General features: G+C 31.4%; 1 protein-coding gene across 2 annotated transcripts in view; it reads left to right on the forward strand.

Moving 5' to 3' along the window:
• The first annotated feature begins 3,251 nt into the window (after window positions 1–3,251).
• The window catches only part of prdm2 (PR/SET domain 2), a 26,983-nt gene continuing 11,117 nt past the window's right edge, over window positions 3,252–19,117 (forward strand). Inside the window, exons 1-6 of one of the 2 annotated variants that reach the window (XM_062965893.1) lie at window positions 3,252–3,399; window positions 6,028–6,101; window positions 8,464–8,581; window positions 9,983–10,086; window positions 11,338–11,490; window positions 15,490–15,616. In XM_062965893.1, the coding sequence (XP_062821963.1) occupies window positions 6,093–6,101; window positions 8,464–8,581; window positions 9,983–10,086; window positions 11,338–11,490; window positions 15,490–15,616 (511 nt within the window). In that variant the 5' untranslated portion in view covers window positions 3,252–3,399; window positions 6,028–6,092. Of the gene's footprint in view, window positions 3,400–6,027; window positions 6,102–8,463; window positions 8,582–9,982; window positions 10,087–11,337; window positions 11,491–15,489; window positions 15,617–19,117 lie in introns of those variants that run through there. The other variant, XM_062965894.1, reaches the window with a different exon arrangement.

The following is a 19,117-nucleotide window of genomic DNA, read 5'->3' on the forward strand; positions in this document are numbered from 1 at the left end:
TTCCGTAATAATTTCAGGTCCAAAATGATTGTGCCACAATCTGCTCCTGGTCTTGTTTTTGCCGAGGGAATGGATCTTTTCCTATTATGGATTCTATTTGATTCCCATTTTGGTCATGTATAAAGGATATACACACACACACATACACAATTCCCTACAACTCGGAGCGCATCCACACTGTAGAATTACAATCTGTTCCCAGGCTTGTTTTTGTGGGCAGAATGGAGCTTCTCTATCTTTTGCTTTCTAATCATGGATTCTATTTGATTTCTATTTGATGTCATGTATAATACACACACACACACACACACACACACACACATATATCCAGCCTCCTACAACCTGGAGGGCCTCCACACTGTAGAATTACAATACATTCCCAGTCTTGTTTTTGCGAGCTGAATTGCTTTGCAGTTATGGATTCTATTTGATTTCTATTTGATATCATGAATGCCCTCAAATTTGGCCACAATACACCAACACATCCATCACTGGTGGAGGCCACAGTTTCCCTGGTTATGGGTGAACTATAACTCCCAAACATCAAGATCCCTCTCTCTCAAATATTCAAATTTGGGTGTATCAGGTCTGTGTTCCAAGTTGGGTCCAGATCCATCAGTGTTCGGGTCCACGGTCCTCTCTGGATGTAAGGGAACTACAACTCCCACAATTCAAGGTGAGTTTCCCCCAAGGACCTCCAGCATTTTTTGCTCATCATGGGGTCTCTTTGTTGGAGTTCAGGTTGCCTATGGGTTGCAGGTGAACTATACATCCCAGGAACTACAACTCCAAAATACACAGGCCAATTCCCCTCCAAACCCCACCAGTATTCACATTCGGGCATATCAGGATTATTATTATTATTATTATTATTATTATTATTATTATTATTATTATACTGTATTACTATTATTATAATATTATAACATTATAATATTACTATTAATATTATAATATAATTACTATTATATTATAATATAATTTAATATCATTATTATATTATTATGATACATTATTACTATTATATTATTATATATTATTATTATACATGATTATACTGTATTACTATTATTATAATATTATATTACTATATTATTATTATATTATATTATTGTTATATTATAATAGTATTATAATATAATGTAATATCATTATTATATTATTATGATACATTATTACTATTATATTATTATATATTATTATTATACATTATTATACTGTATTACTATTATTATAATATTATATTACTATATTATTGTTATATTATAATAGTATTATAATATAATGTAATATCATTATTATATTATTATGATAGGTTATTACTATTATATTATTATATATTATTATTATACATTATTATACTGTATTACTATTATTATAGTATTATATTACTATATTATTATTATAAATTATTATTGTTATAGTATTATAATAAAATATTATATTATTATTATTATATTATACTGTATTACTATTATTAATATATTACTATTTATTATTATATATTATTATTGTTATATTATAATAGTATCATAATATTGTATTATGTTATATTACATTATATTATTAATATTCTCTATTACTACTATTGTATTATATTATTCTATGACTATATTATTATTATATTTTGTTATTATTGTTATATTATAATAGTATTATAATAAAATATATTATTATATATATTATACTATATTGCTATTATTATATTACTCTTATTATTATATATTATACTATATTGCTATTATTATATTACTCTTATTATTATATATTATTATTGTTATATTATAATAGGATAATATTATAAATATTATATTGCATTATATTATTATTATTATTATTATCTATTACAATTATTATATTATTATATGACTATATTTTTATATTTTATTTTTATTGTTATAGTAGTATAATAAAATATTACATTATTATTATATTACTATATATATATATATATTATACTGTATTACTAGTATTATTATATTACTATTATTACTATATATTATTATTGTTATATTATAGAGTCATAGAATCGTAGAGTTGGAAGAGACCTCACGGGCCATCCAGTATAATATTATAAATATTACATTATATTATTATTATTCTCTATTACAATTATCATTATATTATATGACTATATTATTATTATTATATTTTATTCTAATTGTTAGATTATAATAGTATAATAAAATATTACATTATTATTATATTACTATATGTATATATATTATACTGTATTACTATTATTATTATATTACTATTATTACTATACATTATTATTGTTATATTATAGAATTATTATTATATTACTATATATATATATATATATTATATTGTATTACTTTTATTATTATATTACTATTATTACTATATATTATTATTGTTATATTATAGAATCATAGAATCGTTATAAATATTATATTATATTATTATTATTCTCTATTACAATTATCATTATATTATATTACTATATTATTATTATATTTTATTCTAATTGTTAGATTATAATAGTATAATAAAATATTACATTATTATTATATTACTATATATAACACTGTATTACTATTATTACTATATATTATTATTGTTATATTATAGAATCGTAGAATTGTAGAGTTGGAAGAGACCTCACTGGCCATCCAGTATAATATTATAAATATTATATTACATTATATTATTATTATTCTCTATTACAATTATTATTATATTATATTACTATTATTATATTTTATTCTAATTTTTATATTATAATAGAATTATAATATTATAATAGTATTATTATATTATAATAGTATTATTATATTATAATAGTATTATAATGTAGTTTATTATTATTATTATTATTATTATTATTTCTTATTATTGTTATATTATAGAATCGTAGAATTGTAGAGTTGGAAGAGACCTCACTGGCCATCCAGTATAATATTATAAATATTATATTACATTATATTATTATTATTCTGTATTACAATTATTATATTATATTACTATTATTATATTTTATTCTAATTTTTATATTATAATAGAATTATAATATTATAATAGTATTATTATATTATAATAGTATTATAATGTAGTATATTATTATTATTATTATTATTATTATTATTATTATTATTTCTGCCAAGTCTGGTCCAGATCCATCATTGTTTTGGTTCTGAGGCCACGCCCCTTTGGAGAAGAAGCCCCGCCCCTTCAGGAGGACAATCCCCGCCCCTTTCGGAGACGAAGCCCCGCCCCGTCTGCTCAGCCATTGGCCCAGCCGCCTCCTTTGCCAACCTGCCGGCTCGTTTCGCGGCGTCACTTCCGGCCGGGATCAAGATGGCGTCCGGAAGCGGCCTACGGGGCCTTTGGGAGTGAGCCCGGCCGGCTCTCCGAGGCGGAGCCCGCGAAGGGCAGGTGAGGCCGGAGCCGAGAGAGAAGCCGCGTCCCCAGCCGCCCTTCCCCTTCCCCACACCCCGGGCCGCCTCCTCCGCCGCCCCCGAGGCCTCCCTTCCCGTCCCTGAGGCGATGTGAGGCCTACTCCAGGCTGAGGCCTACTTGAGGCCTAGATAATTCCCTCAGGCGGCCGTTATAGGAATGCATTTGAATGCAGTCTGTGTATATATATATATAGGTAAAAGTAGAGTCTCACTTATCCAAGCCTCGCTTATCCAACGTTCTGGATTATCCAACGCATTTTTGTAGTCAATGTTTTCAATGTATCGTGATATTTTGGTGCTAAATTCGTAAATACAGTAATTACTACGTAGCATTACTGCGTATTGAACTACTTTTTCTGTCAAATTTGTTGTACAACATGATGTTTTGGTGCTTAATTTGCAAAATCGTAACCTAATTTGATGTTTAATAGGCTTTTTCTTAATCCCTCCTTATTATCCAACATATTCGCTTATCCAATGTTCTGCCAGCCCATTTATGTTGGATAAGTGAGACTCTACTGTACTTACAATGTAGGTAGCATAAACTTAAGGAAAAACAGTAATATATGTAGTTGTATGTAGTACTAATTATATATGTAGTTACAATGTAAGGGCATACCGTTATATATGTAGTCATATTGTATGTAGTATGTAGTTATATATGTACTTACAGTGTAGGTAGAATGCAATTAAGGACATACAGTTATATATGTAGTCATATTGTATGTAGTATGTAGTTATGTATGTAGTTACAATGTAAGTAGCATACACTTAAGGGCATACAGTTATATATGTAGTCATATTGTATGTAGTATGTAGTTATGTATGTAGTTACAATGTAAGCATACACTTAAGGGCATACAGTTATATATGTAGTCATATTGTATGTAGTATGTAGTTATATATGTACTTACAGTGTAGGTGGAATGCACTTAAGGGCATACGGTTATATATGTAGTCATATTGTATGTAGTATGTAGTTATATATGTAGTTACAATGTAGGTAGTATACACTACAAGACATAAATTATGTATGTGTTTATATTGTATATAGTATGTAGTTTTATATATATATATATATATATAGTTACAATGTATGTAATATGTACTTATATATGTACCATAGTTACAATGTAGGTAGCATAAATGTGAGGACAATTATATGTGCAGTCACATTGTATGTAGTATCTACTTATATATGTAGTTACAATGTAGGTAGCAAACACTTAAGGACATATATTTATATATGTGGTCCTATTGTATGTAGTATGTAGTTATATATGTAGTTACAATGTAGGTAGTATACACTACAAGACATAAATTATGTATGTATTTATAGGTGCAGTCACATTGTATGTAGTATGTACTTATATGTAGTTACAATGTAGGTAGCATAAATTTAAGGACAGTTATAGGTGCAGTTGCATTGTATGTAGTATGTACTTATATGTAGTTACAATGTAGATAGCATAAATTTAAGGACAGTTATAGGTGCAGCCACATTGTATGTAGTATGTACTTATATGTAGTTACAATGTAGGTAGCATAAATTTAAGGACAGTTATAGGTGCAGTTGCATTGTATGTAGTATGTACTTATATGTAGTTACAATGTAGATAGCATAAATTTAAGGACAGTTATAGGTGCAGTCACATTGTATGTAGTATGTACTTATATGTAGTTACAATGTAGGTAGCATAAATTTAAGGACAGTTATAGGTGCAGTCACATTGTATGTAGTATGTACTTATATGTAGTTACAATGTAGGTAGCATACATTTAAGGACAAACAGTTATATGTGCAGTTGCATTCTATGTAGCATGTACTTATATATGTAGTTACAATGTAGGTAGCATAAATGTAAGGACAAACAGTTATATGTGCAGTCATATTGTATGTACTATGTAGTTACAACGAAGGTAGCATCCACTTAGGGGCATACAGTTATATGTGTAGTCATATTGTATGTAGTTAATGGCACACAGTTATATATGTAGTTACAGTGTAGGTAGCATGCAGTTAAGGACATACAATTATATAAGCAGTTAAATTGTATGTAGCATACAGTTATATATGTCGTTATATTGTATGTATTATGCAGTTAAAGAAATATAGTTATATATGTAGTATATAGTTAATGGCACACAGTTTATATATATAGTTACAATTTTAGTAGCATACACTTAAGGACATAAAGTTATATGTGTAGTTATATTGTATGAAGTATCTACCTAATGGCACACAGTTGTATATGTAGTTACAATGTAGGTAGTGTTTAGATAAAGAGTATTTTGTTACAGTATATATGTAGTTACATTGTATGTGGTATACAGCTAATTGCTTACATATCCAGTATGTAGTTACAATGTACGTAGTTTAGTTAAGAGTATCTAATTGCATATGTAGTTACACTGTGTTTAGTATATATTTCATAGTATACAGTTACATGTGTAACACCCTTTGTGGTACACAGGGATAAACATAAACACATTCATCTTTTATATAGATATAGACTTTTATATAGATAGATAGGTAAATACTCCCAACTGCTTGAACACACGTAGTTAGGCATATATGACATTTTTTGTTTTCTTTTTTTTTTAGGGTTCATGCAATCACGGAAGTTTCTTTGTTGCGTGTAACTTCTCAGAACGGAACGGGGTTCCAGAATGAATCAGGTGAGTCTCAGTGCGAGGCCTTTTTATTGGTAGTAATTATATTTTATTATGGTTGTGTTGTATGTTTTATTTATTTTATTTATTTATTTTCAGCATTTATACCCGCCCTTCTCATCCAGGGGGACTCAGGGCGGCTTATAACAGTTGGCAACATTTAATTCCAAGAACATAATAATAAAACCAAAACAGTACATATTATCAATTAAAACTATAAAAATACATCATTAAAACATAGCATTTAAAACATTTGTAAATTAGATCCATTTGTCTAAAAACCTCATGTTTATAACAGTTGGCAACATTTAATTCCAAGAACATAATAATAAAACAAAAACAGTACATATTATCAATTAAAACTATAAAAATACATCATTAAAATACATTATAACATTTAAAACATTTGTAAATTAGATCCATTTGTCTAAAAACCTCATGCTTCAGCCTTTCAGTTTTGTGTTAGTAATGGAATGCTTTACCTATGTTGGAAACCTCCCTGAATAATAATAATGCATTATTATTATTATTATTATTATTATTATTATTATTATTGAAAGGATCCGTTCATCTTAGCAACAAGTTTGGGTTGCTTGACACTTTTAGGAAATGTAACGCCGAAAGTCTTGGTTTTTATTTAACTGCTACCTTATTGTTTTAAATGATGTTTTATTCTTTTTAAATCTTTTGTTGATGATGCTTGTTTTGTTTGTATACATTTTATCCTGTTTTATTGTGGGGGTTTTTGGGCCTGACCCCATGTTAGCCGCTCCGAATCCCTGCAGGGAGATGGAGCTGGGGTATAAAAATAAAGTTATTATTATTATATAAACAAAGCTGTCGATATGTATCCTGTGTTATCCATCGTATTTGTCTTCGGTTTTGCATCTGAATATAGAGGGAAACGTAACCAAAACCATGCATTTTAGAACAACATGATAAAATATATCACTTCCAACACAAACAATAGGCTTTACTGATCTACAAGGTGTATCTGCACTGTAGAATTAATGCAGTTTGACGCCACTTCACCTAGCAACAGCCTTTGTGTCACTAACAGGCAGACATACTATTTATAGATGACTCTTTTGTTGAAACTGGTCATACTTTATTGCATTTATATCCGTGGCTGGATATAAATGGAGATAATACTGTATATACTCGAGTATAAGCCTAGTTTTTCAGCCCTTTTTTAGGACTGAAAAAACCTCCTCGGCTTATAGTCGGGTGAGGGTCCTGGTGGGCTTATATTCAGGTCGGCTTATACTCAAGTATATATGGTATATTTATTATTTTTCTCTATTATTATTGGTATTGTTACATTTATTATTTTAGTCTATTAATTATTATTATTACATTTATTCTTTTACTCTATTATTGTTACTTTTACATTTATTTTACTCTATTTTTATTATTATTAATACATTTATTATTTTACTCTTATTACATTTATTATTTTACTCTATTAATTATTATTATTACATTATTTTACTTTATTAATAATTATTATTACATTTATTATTTTACTCTATTATTGTTGTTACTTCTACATTTATTTTACTATATTATTATTATTATTATTACATTTATTATTTTACTCTATTAATTATTATTAATTATTATTGGAGATACAGTCATTAATTAATCAGCCCCAGAGGGTTTTTAATCATCTATCCTGTATTTATTACAATTTTACCATTTATGTGTTTTAAATGCAATTTTTTATCCTGTATTTTTTGTTTTAATTGATATATTGTATTATTGTTTAATCTTTTTATAGTATGATTTGTATTATGTTGCCTATATTTTGTCCTATGTTGTTTGGGCCTCTGCCCCATGTAAGCCGCCTCGAGTTCCCGCGGGGAGATGGTGGCGAGGTATAAATAATTTATTATTATTATTACATTTATTATTTTACTCTATTAATTGTTGTTACTTTAACATTTATTTTACTGTATTTTTAATTGTTATTAATACATTTATTATTTCACTCTATTATGATTAAAAGGATACATAAGCACATTGACATTGAAGAAGATGAAAATAATGATTTAATCAAGAGTTGGACACTCATGTTTTAAATTACAGTTTGATGTAAAGCTTCAAAAACATTTAAACTACTGATGCCTCGATTAATGTAATTTTATTGGTATCTTGGCTTATACTGGAGTCAAATGTTTTCCCAGTTTTTTTGTGGTAAAATTAGGTGCCTCGGCTTATATTCAGGTCGGCTTATACTCGAGTATATACGGCAAATGCAATTGCTAGGTGGCTGTTGCTAGGTGAAGTAGCTCTCTGTGATGTTCTTGGTGCACCATTTATTATTATTATTATTTTGCAACGCCTGTCCTTTCCCTTTGCTTTGCAGAACTCAACCGAGCCTGCAGTATCAGTTGAGACGTTGGCGGATGTTCCTGAGCACGTGTTGAAAGGCCTTCCCGAGGAAGTGAGGCTTCTCCCTTCTGCCGTCGACAAGACACGGCTCGGTATGTCTAGCCGCGGCGTTCTAGCATGTTAACCTAATTTTTAGTGAGACAAATACAGGCAGTCCTCTAGTTACAGACACGATAGCTTCTTAAGTTGAATTTGTATGTAAGCCGGAACAGGTACTGTATATACTCGAGTATAAGCCTAGTTTTTCAGCCCTCTTTTTAAGACTGAAAAAGCCCCCCTCGGCTTATACTCGGGTGAGGGTCCTGGTTGGCTTATATTTGGGTCAGCTTATACTCGAGAATATACGATACATTTATTATTTTTCTCTATTACTATTGGTATTATTACATTTATTATTTTTCCCTGTTATTATTGGTATTATTACGTTTATTATTTTTCTCTATTATTATTGGTATTATTACGTTTATTATTTTTCCCTATTATTATTGGTATTATTACGTTTATTATTTTTCTCTGTTATTATTGGTATTATTACATTTATTATTTTTCTCTATTATTATTGGTATTATTACATTTATTATTTTTCTCTGTTATTATTGGTATTATTACATTTATTTTTCTCTGTTATTATTGGTATTATTACATTTATTATTTTTCTCTGTTATTATTGGTATTATTACATTTATTATTTTTCTCTGTTATTATTGGTATTATTACATTTATTATTTTTCTCTGTTATTATTGGTATTATTACGTTTATTATTTTTCTCTGTTATTATTGGTATTATTACATTTATTATTTTTCTCTGTTATTATTGGTATTATTACGTTTATTATTTTTCTCTGTTATTATTGGTATTATTACATTTATTATTTTTCTCTATTATTATTGGTATTATTACATTTATTATTTTTCTCTATTATTATTGGTATTATTACGTTTATTATTTTTCTCTATTATTATTGGTATTATTATATTTATTATTTTTCCCTATTATTGTTGCTACTATTATATTTATTTTACTCTATTTTATTATTATTATTGATACATTTATTATTTCACTCTGATATTATTATTATTACAGTAGAGTCTCACTTATCCAACATAAATGGACCAGCAGAAGGTTGGATAAGTGAATACGTTGGATAATAAGGAGGAATTAAGGAAAAGCCTATTAAACATCAAATTAGGCTATGATTTTACAAATTAAGCACCAAAACATCATGTTATACAACAAATTTGACAGAAAAAGTAGTTCAATACGCAGTAATGTTGTGTTGTAATTACTGTATTTACGAATTTAGCACCAAAATATCACGATGTATTGAAAACATTGACTACAAAAATGGCTTGGATCATCCAGAAGCTTGGATAAGCGAGGCTTGGATAAGAGAGACTCTACTGTAATGTGATGCTGTCTGGATAAGGGTGAACTAGAACTCCCAAAAGCAAGGTCCATTCCCACTAACCTGCTTCTCGATCCGACCCGCAGGTGTCTGGGCGACCAAGGCCCTTGGCCGAGGCAGGAAGTTTGGTCCGTTTGTGGGCGACAAGAAGAAAAGGTCCCAAGTGAAGAGCAATGTGTTCATGTGGGAGGTAAGGAGAAGTGTGTTTTCATCAGACCTCTTTCCCTGGAATAATAATAATAGCCTTGGGTCCGGTTCTGGGCACCACAGTTTAAAAAGAGACGCCTAGAGAGGGGTGGCTAAAAGAATCAAAGGTCTGGAGGCCAGGAATAATCCCCCTGAGGAGCGGCTTAAAGAACTGGGGATGTTTATCCTACAGAAGAAAAGGCTGAGACATGAGAGCCATGAAGGACACCATAAGGAAGAGGGAGCAAGGCTTCTTAGATCAGTTCAATGTTCATATAATATATTAGTATATTTTATTATTAGTATTGTATATACTCAAGTATAAGCCTACTTTTTCAGCCCTTTTTTTAAGACTGAAAAGGCCCCCCTCGGCTTATACTCGGGTGAGGGTCCTGGTTGGCTTATATTTGGGTCAGCTTATACTCGAGAATATATGGTACATTTATTATTTTTCTCTATTATTGGTATTACTACATTTATTATTTTTCTCTATTATAGTTGCTACTATTACATTTATTTTATTCTATTATTATTATTATTATTATTATTATTATTATTATTATTAATACATTTATTTTTTCACTCTGATATTATTATTATTATTATTATTGCATTTATTATTTTACTCTATTTATAATTACTTGTATTATTTTCCTGTATTATTTATTATTATTATTATTATTATTATTACATGTATTCTTTTACTCTATTATTATTAAAAGGATACATAAGCACATTTACATGGAAAAAAGTGAGAATAATGATTTAATCAGAGTTGGACAGTCTTATCTTAAATTTGAGCTTGATTTAAATATTCAAAAACATTTAATCTACTGATGCCTCAATTAATGTAATTTCATTTTTATCTATTTTTATTTCTGAAATTTACCGCCCTCTGCTTATAATGGAGTCAATGTTTTCCCAGGTAAAATTAGGTGCCTCAGCTTATATTCGGGTTGGCTTATACTCGAGTATATACAGTAATATTATGCTGTATTGCATTACCATATTATTGTTATATGTAGCATAGCACAATATTATTATTATTATATATTACAATATTATTATTAGAATTATGCTGTATTGCATTACAGTATTAATATTATGTGTATATACGATATATTATTAGCATAGCACAATATTAGTCTTATATATTATTATATTGTATTATACTACAATGTATTATTAATGTTATATTACTAATATGATAATTTTTTTTCTTTTGCATTAAATACCTCTCTTATTTTCCCCCAAGGTTTACTACCCCAACTTGGGATGGATGTGTGTTGATGCCACGGATCCTCAGAAGGGGAACTGGCTGCGCTATGTGAACTGGGCCCGTTCCGGAAAGGAGCAGAACCTCTTCCCTTTGGAGATTAACCGGAGCATTTACTACAAAACCTTCAAGGTAAGGAGACTTTCCAGGTCTCTTCTCTGTTGCCTTGGATTGTTCGGCCATCCCATCGCTTAGCTAGAAGATAATAATAATAATAATAATAATAATAATAATAATAATAATAATAATAATAATAATTCTTATTATTATTTATATCCCGCCACCATCTCCCAAAGGGACTCGGGGAGGCTCACAAAAGATCTCCATTACACTATTGTAACAAAATTTGGAAATCTGATCCTGGTTTGAAAGTTTTATTTCTGCGGCCCTTATTTTGAAAGTCATTGTTCGACTCCAGAAACTTCATTTTTGTGGCACAAACTATGTAGAATTGGTGGAGACTCGGTGAGATACTGATTGAAAAACTAGAGCAAAAGTTTTGGTAGTTTGATAAATCTTTTCCATGTTTTTAATGATAGAACCAATTGGGAAATGTATAACCCAGGAACAAAAATCAGTTACATAGTTTTGTTGTTGTTGTTGTTGTTGTTGTTGTTATTATTATTCAAGCGGTGTATGGGATAAGGAGAGACTACTTGTCTTTTAGCATTGATATTGTTGTTGTTTGTAGCATTGATGTTACAGTAGAGTCTCACTTATCCAACACTCGCTTATCCAACGTTCTGGATTATCCAATGCATTTTTGTAGTCAATGTTTTCAATATATCATGATATTTTGGTGCGAAATTCGTAAATACAGTAATTACTACGTAGCATTATTGCATATTGAACTACTTTTTCTGTCAAATTTGTTGTATAACATGATGTTTTGGTGCTTAATTAGTAAAATCATAACTTAATTTGATGTTTAATAGGCTTCTCCTTAATCTCTCCTTATTATCCAACATATTCACTTATCCAACGTTCTGCCGGCCAGTTTATGTTGGATAAGTGAGACTCTACTGTATTATTATTCAAGGAATATAAGGAATAAGGGGGGTTACTGGTCTTACAGCATTGATGTTGTTTATAGCGTTGATGTTGTTGTTTTTATTATTATTATTATTATTATTATTATTGGAATATAAGGGGGGACTACTTGGCTTATAGCATTGATATTATTATTATTATTATTCAAGGAGTAAGGGATAAGGGGGGACTACTGGGCTTATAGCATTGATATTTTATATTATATTATTATTGTTATTTGCGGACTATAAAGGGGGACTACTGGGCTTATAGTATTGATATTATTATCATTAAAACCAAGAATAATTATTAATACTATCAAGACATCATCATAATTACACTACGTAACCACATTTGAATTTTTTTCTGCTTCTGCTTGAAAGCATCGTATCGTAGAATTGTAATTGAATATTGAATATTATGGGTCTGCTGTATAACAAGTGTAAAAAAAATAATAATAAAAGGAGAAAACGCTTCTGGAACATGGTCATACAGCCCAGAAAACTCACAGCCACCCAGGCCATGGAAGCCTTCGACAACCAAATGTAAATAATTGTACAAAGGCTTAAAGCAGGGGTCCCCAAACTAAGGCCCAGGGGCCGGATGCGGCCCATCAAAGATATTTATCCGGTCCCCACGGCACAAGGGCAGAAGTGGGTTGGGCTAAATGACTCAAAGGGTCTCTTCTTCTCTTACAACCCTTATTATTATTATTATTATTAATTGTTATTATTATTATTATTATTATTATTATTATTAACATTGAGGCTGGGTGGCCATCTGTCAGGGATGCTTTGCTTGTGTTTTTTTCAAACACTGGAGTAGTACGTGTTCCAACATAACAAACAAATTCAACTTAATGCTCTCTTGCTCATAACTTGGGGACTGCTTGTACATGGTATTGTTATTGTTGTCATTCCAGGATGTACTGTATTACGTTATTGTTTTAAACTTGAACACGCCTATCTGTATTTTATAATGTGTTTTATGAATGTCTGATGTAAGTTAATTTTTTAACTGATTTATAGTGTATTGTACAATTTTAATATATGCGTTTTATTGTAAGCCGCCCTGAGTCCCCTGTTGGGTGAGAAGGGCGGGATATAAATATTGTAATAAATAAATAAATAAGGAGGTTGGACTAAATGGCCCAAGGGGTCTCTTCCAACCCTCTTTATTGTTATTATTACAGTAGTGTCTCACTTATCCAACGTTCTGAATTATCCAACGCATTTTTGTAGTCAATGTTTTCAATACGTCGTGATATTTTGGTGCTAAATTCGTAAATACAGTTATTACTACATAACATTACTGCGTATTGAACTACTTTTTCTGTCAAATTTGTTGTATAACATGATGCTTTGGTCCTTAATTTGTAAAATCATAACCTAATTTGATGTTTAATAGGCTTCTCCTTAATCCCTCCTTATTATCCAACATATTCGCTTATCCAACGTTCTACCGGCCCGTTTACGTTGGATAAGCGAGACTCTACTGTATATACAATATGTTATAATTATTATATATTATTGTGAATTATATTGTGTGTGTGTGTGTGTGTATATATATATATATTTCTGAAATTGACCACCCTCGGCTTATACTGGAGTCAATGTTTTCCCAGTTTTATTGTGGTAAAATTAGGCCCAGGCTGTGGTGCAGGCTGGTGAGCAGCCAGCTGCAGCCAGCTGCAACAAATCACTCAGACCAAGAGGTCATGAGTTCGAGGCCAGCTTGGAGCCTATGTTTGTCTTGTCTTTGTTCTATGTTAAAGGCATTGAATGTTTGCCTATATGTGTAATGTGATCCGCCCTGAGTCCCCTTCGGGGTGAGAAAGAAGGGCGGAATATAAATACAGTAGAGTCTTACTTATCCAAGCCTCGCTTATCCAAGCCTCTGGATAATCCAAGCCATTTTTGTAGTCAATGTTTCCAATATATCGTGATATTTTGGTGCTAAATTCGTAAATACAGTAATTACAACATAACATGACTGCGTATTGAACTACTTTTTCTGTCAAATTTGTTGTATAACATGAAGTTTTGATGCTTAATTTGTAAAATCATAACCTAATTTGATGTTTAATAGGCTTTTCCTTGATCAGTCCTTATAATCCAAGATATTCACTTATCCAAGCTTCTGCCGGCCCGTTTAGCTTGGATAAGTGAGACTCTACTGTACATATAATATTGATAATAATATAATGTTATACAATATAATACTAATAATAATACCATATAATAATATTAATTATACGTTATATGTTACATATAATATTACAGTATAGTGGTATAGTTCAATATAGTAATATATATATTGCTAATATTGTGCTATGCTAATAATATAATATATTGTATGTACATACAGCTGCTCTGAGTCCCCTTTGGGGTGTGAAGGGCAGGATATAAATGTAATAAATAAATGTAGTAAATGAATAAATAAATAATTTTAGACTTAGGCTCGCCCAAAGTCTGAAATGACTTGAAGGCACAACAACAACAATCCTAATTAACTTGACTATCTCATTGGCCAGAAGCAGGCCCACACTTCCCATTGAAATCCTGATAGGTTTATGTTGGTTACAATTGTTTTCATTTTAAAATATTGTATTGTTCTTTCATTGTTGTTGTTGTTTTGCACTACAAATAAGACATGTGCAGTGTGCACAGGAATTTGTTTGTATTTTTTTTTCAAATGATAATTCGGCCCCTCCACAGTCTGAAAGATTGTGGACCGGCCCTCTGCTTAAAAAGTTTGGGGACCCCTGGCTTAAAGAGTGCAAGAGAGGATGAATAAGTGAGGGCTCTGTGCAAAGCCTGGGCCAAATGTGCAAGTCACGGTGTGGCCGATGCGGTCCTCCTTCCAGCAGAGGGGCTGAGGCCTTGCTTTTGCTCTCCTGTCCCTCCCTTCTTGCCTTCCTTGCCTGGCTTTTCGGTGACGCCCGGCAGGAACCTGCTTGCGGAGTCCTTCCCGTTCCGCTCGGAGACGGGGAGGGAATCGGTTCCCAGGCAGGGAGGGCACCGCTGCTGCCCGTCAGCTCCACACCCTCCCTCCGCCTTGGCACCCGTCTCCATTCCTCCTCCTCTTTTTGATTTCCTCCAGCCCATCGAGCCTGGCGAGGAGCTGCTGGTGTGGTACAATGGGGAAGACAACCCAGCCATAGCGGCCGCCATCGAGGAAGAGCGGGCCAGCAACCGGAGCAAGCGCAACTCCCCCAAAGCCAAGAAAGGTAAGCCAGGCGGGGCTTGGCCTCCCAGGAATGCGGGCCTCGCGTGCGAGCGAGCGAGCGACTCCCAAAGGCCAGCCTCTCTTCCCCTGGGATCCTTTCCAAAGCACAGACCCTTCCCATTCATAATAATAATATAATAATAACTTTATTTTTATACCCCGCCCCATCTCCCCGAAGGGACTCGGGGCGGCTTACATGGGGCCAGGCCCGATAAAACAAACAAAACAGTAACAAAGCAATAAAACAATTATCCCAGTAAAAAACATCAGCATCAATAAAAACAATCATTAAAACCAACAAGCAGGATACAGTGTTAAAAACAGGAGACTAATTCATTAAAGAAAGTTTCTATTGTCAGAGGCCGGGTTGTTGTTGTGTGGTTTCCGTGTTGCGTTCCCTTGCTTTTGTAATGCGAAAATCAAGCCTCCCGGAGGTAAAGAGGAAATGGCAAACCGGTGACTCAAGTTGCCTTTCAAGCTTGGTTGTGTCTTTAGTAGTTTAGCTGCGTTCCATGAGGCTTTGGCTTTTTTGCATTTGTTGCCGTGTCCTCCAAAAATGTATTATTTATTTTATTATGACACAGCAAACAAGATAGTTATGCTGGATTTCGTATCATTCGTATTATTTCGTTATTATTATTATTATTATTATTATTATTATTATTATTATTATTATTATTATTATTATTATTAGGCTTTTTTGCATTTGTCTCAGTGTCTTCCAAAGATATATTATTATTGTTATTATTATTAGGCTTTTTTGCATTTGTTGCCATGGTCTCCAAAATTATTATTATTATTATTATTATTATTATTATTATTTTATTATGACACAGCAAACAAGATAGATATGCTGGATTTCGTATCACAAAATCACAAGTCGAACACTTCCCAAGTGTTCCCAAGCAAGTGTCTAGGACTGTGTGATGTATTTTCGGATGATGTGCACAGATCCCAGTAGGGTGGCCTTTTGCAATTTTATTATTATTATTATTATTAGGATTTTATTTTATTTTTTACATTTGTTGCCATGTTTTCCAAAGATATACTATTATTATTATTATTACTAGGCTTTTCTGCAGTTGTTGTCGTGTCCTCCAAATATTTATTATTATTATTATTATTATTATTATTATTATTATTATTATTATTATTATTACTAGGCTTTTATGCATTTGTCGCCATGTCCTCTAAAGTTACATTATTATTATTAGGCTTTGTTACATTTGTTGCCATGGTCTCAAAAATGTATTATTATTATTATTATTATTATTATTATTATTATTAGGCTTTTTTCATTTGTTGTCGTGTCCTCCAAAGATATATTATTATTAATACTAGGCTTTTTTGCATTTGTTGCTTTGTCCTCCAAATATTTATTATTATTAGCCTTTTTTGCATTTGTTGCTGTGTCCTCCAAAGGTATATTATTATTAATACTAAGCTTTTTTTGCATTTGTTGCCATGTCCTCCAAAGATTTATTATTATTATTATTATTATTATTATTATTATTATTATTAGGTTTTTAGCATTTGTCACCATGTTCTCCAAAGATTTATAATTATTTTATTATTATTAAGTTACAAACAAGATTAATAATAATAATCAATTAAAACATATTCAAAGAAAAGAACTCACATCTTAGGCCTTTTGTGTTATGTACCGATGAGCTGAATCCAATCACAAATGATCTGAATCCAAGCACGGTGTGTATAGGGATGTAGTTGCATGCTCTCAAAATGTGACTACAGGTATAATATAAATTCCATTACAAAATTGGTGATCTTACACTCTTGCTTTCACCAAATGCAAAGTCTAAAGTTGACCTTTGTTTCCTACATGCCCAAGGGTATGTAATAGTGAATTTTCCTTTAAGAAAGCCAGGGATCCGGGTAGTAGAGAAAGGAACGCCTTGCTCGGAGTGCTGACTCCGTACAGGTTTAATTTCAGAGCCAAATCGAAATCGAAATCTGGGGAGTGACTCATCCAAACCCAACCGGCCTTTGCATGTCTTCCTTCATTAAGGCAGCTGGGAAAACCAGGCTAAATTCCCTCGTCGTATGGGCTAAATTGTGGGCTGGGTTGCTTTTGAAGTTTGATTTCCTTCCTTCCTTCTCCCTCCAAATAATTTTAAAAATAGAATTGAAGCATAATAGTTAGGAATTGTGCTAGATTCGTAAATACAGTAATTACTACATAGCATTACTGCGTATTGAACTATTTTTTCTGTCAAATTTGTTGTATAACATGATGTTTTGGTGCTTAATTTGTAAAATCATAGACTATTTTGATGTGTAATAGGCTTTTCCTTAATCTCTCCTTATTATCCAACATATTGGCTTATTCAGTGTTCTGCTGGCCTGTTTATGTTGGATAAGTGGGAATACTGTATATAATATATTGTATATACAGTAGAGTCTCACTAATCCAAGCCTCGCTTATCCAAGCCTCTGGATAATCCAAGCCATTTTTGTAGTCAATGTTTCCAATATATTGTGATATTTTGGTGCTAAATTCATAAATACAGTAATTACAACATAACATTGCTGCATATTGAACTACTTTTTCTGTCAAATTTGTTGTATAACATGAAGTTTTGGTGCTTAATTTGTAAAATCATAACCTAATTTGATGTTTAATAGGCTTTTCCTTGATCAGTCCTTATAATCCAAGATATTCGCTTATCCAAGCTTCTGCCGGCCCGTTTAGCTTGGATTAGTGAGATTCTACTGTACTTATAATATTGATAATAATAATGTGATACAATATTATACTAATAATATAATAATATTAATTATATATTATGTATTAAATGTAATACAGTAGAGTCTCACTTATCTAACGTTCTGGATTATCCAACGCATTTTTGTAGTCAATGTTTTCAATATATTGTGATATTTTGGTGCTAAATTTGTAAATACCGTAAACATAATATTACTGCGTATTGAACTACTTTTTCTGTCAAATTTGTTGTATAACATGATGTTTTGGTGCTTAATTTGTAAAATCATAACCTATTTTGATGTTTAATAGGCTTTTTCTTAATCTCTCCTTATTATCCAACATATTCGCTTATCCAATGTTCTGCCGGCCCGTTTATGTTGGATAAGTGAGACTCTACTGTATTACCAATAATGTTACTATATAATGATATAGTACAATATAGTAATTGAATGCTTATATTGTGCTATCCTATTAATATATTGTATGTACATTTGATTTGTAAGCCCTCCGGGGTGAGAAGAGCAGGATATAAATATAATAATTAAATAATATATCCGCTAGTTGACAGAATGATTTTCAGCAGAGACAAAGGCAGGATTCTATATTTCCGTCTTGCTCCCGGCACTCCGATGATCCGGCGGATCTCAAATTACCTTTGCTCTCAAGTTGTCGCCCCGGCTGTTTTTAGCAAGCAAGCGGGAGCAGCAGCAGCTGCAGCCCAGATCTCTCTCCCCGGCTTCGGTCTGTGCTAAGGTCACGCAGGACTTCTTTCTGAAT

The sequence above is a fragment of the Anolis carolinensis genome, unplaced genomic scaffold (assembly GCF_035594765.1).
Source record: "Anolis carolinensis isolate JA03-04 unplaced genomic scaffold, rAnoCar3.1.pri scaffold_15, whole genome shotgun sequence".
Classification (NCBI taxonomy): Eukaryota; Metazoa; Chordata; class Lepidosauria; order Squamata; family Dactyloidae; genus Anolis; species Anolis carolinensis.